General features: G+C 31.4%; 1 protein-coding gene across 1 annotated transcript; it reads left to right on the forward strand.

Moving 5' to 3' along the window:
• Window positions 1–1,376: 1,376 nt before the first annotated feature.
• LOC106751479 (vacuolar protein sorting-associated protein 45-like) lies at window positions 1,377–3,892 on the forward strand (the record flags this gene model as incomplete). Its single annotated transcript, XM_014632378.1, has 3 exons — window positions 1,377–1,422; window positions 3,229–3,378; window positions 3,513–3,892. Coding segments are annotated over 3 exons (576 nt in total), but the record flags the coding sequence as incomplete, so codon positions are not given.
• Window positions 3,893–4,446: the final 554 nt, after the last annotated feature.

Below are 4,446 nucleotides of genomic sequence, written 5' to 3' on the forward strand. Positions count from 1 at the left end.
AAAATCGATAATTTTGTTTGTTTATATATCCGCTTAACCAAAAGTGTGCTTCATCCATAAATATTATTTGTTTTCATCGAGTTCGTTACTTTCAAACGTGTCGGTTATCGCTTTGCAAAAGTCAACTCGTTTCTCCATCGTTTTCTCTGTTAGCAACTGATGCGTTGTGATTTTGTACGGATGCAACTTAATGACATCTTTCAATCTTTCTCATTTTAAATCCAAAGCCTGAGCGGTTTTCTGAATTGAAGTGTTTGGATTTTCCTCAAAATATATTCGAATCTCATCAATTGTTTTTTTCTGTTTTAACGGTACGAGATGGACCAGGTAAATCATGTCGACGATCGCTCAAAGTGCCGTACATAATAAAATTATTAATAATCCTGTGAAAAAAATATTGAAAAATAAATAAACTCTCATTTAACCGACATAATAGTGATTGAGCGTGATTCTACGGAAGAAGAAGATGAGTAAAAAATATCAAAAAACATACTTTTTAAATATAGTTTCGCTTGAAATCTTTTTGGATCCATATTTACTACGACATGCACGATACGCCGCAGTATAGTTCTTGCCTCTAGTATAGAAGCACTCGATGAGATATACTTTTTCTTCTATACTTAACACTCCCACCCTGGCACTCGCAAATGTTTGTATGACGGTCCAAAAGAAATTGACGGGTCTCAGGTAGCAAACCCTAGTTAGTGAAACAACTATCGACGCTTAGAAGGGGATATATAACCGTTTATTTTCAATACATGTTCCATCCATTAGTTACCCCGTATATTTAGCCGCACTTTTTTGGTTGTAAATAAGCAGCGGTATAAAAGGATTTATTAAAATTACAGCAATTTAGTTTTTTTATTATTGCAACACTTGTATTCACACTGTTCTCTTACTAATGAACATATAAATTTTAACTTTTGCATTTGTTTTTATTTGCTTTAATCAAAGATAGCAGTTTTTTGTTTACTGAAAAAAGTCAAACATTGATAAATTAATTTACACAGATGATAATCGCCCGATAAAAAATCACGTTTACAATTTTTTGTAATGTGTTAATAATTGATTGTAAGAAATTTTGTATATCCTCTGAAGATATAATAATTTCACATCGTCCGATGAAAATTCTCAATCAGATATAATTCTATTATTTAATATTTTTACATTTTCGTTCATTACTTTTTCAACCATGTTATCCATATTCGTCACTTTCTAATACTTGATCGTGGTTGTCCCATCATATTTATATTTTTTGTAACATTGCTAAACCGTTGCTAAGAATGTTTCGCTTTTATTTCTATCTATCATTTATCTTCAATCATATGAATATGTATATTGTTAATATTAATATTCTCTCATCATGATACTACTATATTGTTGGTGTACTATATGCCGAAATTTGTGCGACGATATTATATTGTCGACGGACTGCTATATTGGTAACATGATGATATTGTATCATCGACAGACCAGTGTTAAAGACGCTCATTGCCTGAATTTTGGCTTGCAAAAAAATACGCGAAACCTAAATACGTTATTTCTTCCATCCTTCACTTAAAAAGAACTTGATTTATGTATTCGATTGTACGTACGTGACTGAAATCTGAACTTGTTACGGAAAAAATTTATTTTTTTCGCTAGTCGAGATAATCTTAGAATTATTTACGTTGATTTTTATTAGTCACAATTAAAAGCTTCCATCAATATTACGAAGATGGTTTAAAGAATAACTTAGTTGATATTAAGGATAACACTTTTAGTTTTATAAGATACTTTATTTTTCATAATCCGCTCGCTCAAAATATTTCCTTCAACGTTTCTCCAGGTTTCCGATTCTTTTCAAAAAGAAGTTTCTTTTTCCTCAAAATAATCGTTTACAGCCTTTACCGCCTTTTGATTCAACCCAAGTTTCTTTCCAGCTAGGAAAATTTTTAGTTTCGGGAACAGATAGAAATCCGAGGGAGCTAAATCAGATGAATTCGGTGGATGCAGAAGAATGTTCAATTCGGTTAATTTTTGCTAAACGGTAACGTTTGAATGCGCTGGTACATTGTCATGGTGGAATAACACTTTTTTTCTTGGCTATTTTGGGATGTTTTCCACGATCGCTACCTTCCCAAAAAATGCTTCGTAGCATTGGCCAGTAATCGTTTTTTTTTCTCATGATAGTTGATCAAGAGAATTCTTTTCACATCCCACAAAATTGATGCCATTACCTTTCTAGCCGCTAATACGATCTTCGTCTTTTTCGGAGCCGTTTTACCTCATTCAGTCTACTGTTTGAATTGTATTCATTTAGATGTGTAATGGTGAACCAAATTTCATCCATAGCTGCAAAACGCGACATGAAATCCGTCGGATTCTTCTTAAATAGCTTCAAAAATCGGCTGATGTCCGCATACGAACTCGCGTTTGCTTTGCAATGAGCAAACACAAAACCCATCCTGCGGAAAGTTTTTTCATATTCAATTTATTATACAATATAAAATGAAATGAATTCGCTCATTTGAGAGGCCCATGATCTCTGCTATCTCGCACGCTTTCACTCGCCTATTGGACAAAACCGTGTTATGGATTTTATTGACAGTTTTTGGCATAACAACATTCTCGGACCTCTAGAACATGGTGCATCTTCGATGTTTGTACTATCACACTTGAATTCATTTACCCAAAAGCGAACGGTTTCATAGGAACGGTTTTATAGAAAGGACATAAGTCACCCAACGTAGGAAAAATTCTCTCATGAATTTCGTCCGTTGTTTTTCTTTCCAAAAAAAGAACCGAATTACATTTCGAATTCCAATTTTATTCATTTCACATTATTGTTTGAAACATTTATAACCACAGTTATTGCTTATGTTATCATCATACTCCTCTATGAGTACCCGAACCAAGTTATTCTTTAAATTACCTTTATAATAATACCACTCTCATAATGCATAAGAAGTGTCCTTATGTTTTTTATTTCAATTCTAGTTTTTTAGATATTTGAATCGAAAATTTAATTGACATGGAAACTCCAAATAAGCTATTAGTAGTGCTATATTATTTCATTATAAATTATAGTCAATTTTTTAATGTATTTTACGCGGTATTATTGTGTGTTGATTTTATTTGAACAAGGAATATTGCTAAATACGACTATTATTGAACACCTAATAGTATATATTGTATTAATAATACTTAGTTTATATAAGCTAGTTAATAATATTTAACTTGTGTTAGATTTCAGCAATATTATTGCAAAAGCAGATATAAAACTTTTGGCAGAAAGTGATGAACAGGAAGTCGTTAGAGAAGTACATGAATACTATGCGGATTATTTAGCAATTAATCCACATTTATTTTCACTCGGCATAAATGCATGCTCAGAAGGTATTTTAATCTTATAAACGAACTTATCATATAGATATATAATAAAGTTATATAGATATATAATAAGCTTTAATAAGCTTTTCTTTTACTAAACTATTTATTAATAATGTGTATTATTTATATTATGATTCAAGGACTAACATGGGATCCAGTGCATTTATATAGAACTGCCCAAGGAATAACTTCTGTTTTACTGTCACTAAAGAAATGCCCATATATTAGATATCAAAATAGTTCCGGCATGGCTAAGAGATTAGCAGAAAAAATAAGGGAAGTGCTTAGTAAAGAATCTAATTCTTTTGAATTCAGACAGGAATCTAATCCTATCCTTCTAATAGTTGATAGGAGAGATGATCCTGTTACACCTCTATTAAATCAATGGACATATCAGGCAATGGTACACGAATTATTGACAATCAATAATAATCGCGTTAATTTATCTCATGTTAAAGGCATCTCAAAGGAATTAAAAGAAGTTGTTCTAAGTGCAGAACATGACGATTTTTATACAAGTGTAAGAATATTTTTTATATAATGCTTTTTTAAACATAATATATGTTTCTATTGTCTACAGATATCAATACGATATCTGAATCATTAGAAATAGTATTATATAAGTTATTGGGAGTACAAATTAGTTCGGTCCGTTTTCAAAAGATGGCTCTAGCTTTTTTATTTGCACTGATACATCCTACATTACTGAATATGCTAGCCCATCTTTTTGAAACACTCTGTATATGTATACGGGCGTGCATATATCTACAGTGTTGCATCAACATATGACTCATTATGTTGATATAGTCACTCGCATACCTTTCCAACGAAGTTTTAGTGTTCCTAGTTATCATGAATTCAACGAGTCCGCATTATGATCGGTTAAGAGCCGAACAACATTGTATGTATAAAATATTTAAAATTATAAACACGAAAAAGCAAATGGGTTAGACAGAATAATTAAGATTAATAAGTAAGTATATAAATAAAATAACAAACTTTTCTCTTTTCTATTTTCTTTATTGTTTTTTGACATTACCAACTTTGACAGAAGTTAGAAGTTAGTGCGCGTGC

The sequence above is a fragment of the Dinoponera quadriceps genome, unplaced genomic scaffold, assembly GCF_001313825.1.
Source record: "Dinoponera quadriceps isolate SergipeBrazil2010 unplaced genomic scaffold, ASM131382v1 scaffold10053, whole genome shotgun sequence".
Taxonomy (NCBI): domain Eukaryota; kingdom Metazoa; phylum Arthropoda; class Insecta; order Hymenoptera; family Formicidae; genus Dinoponera; species Dinoponera quadriceps.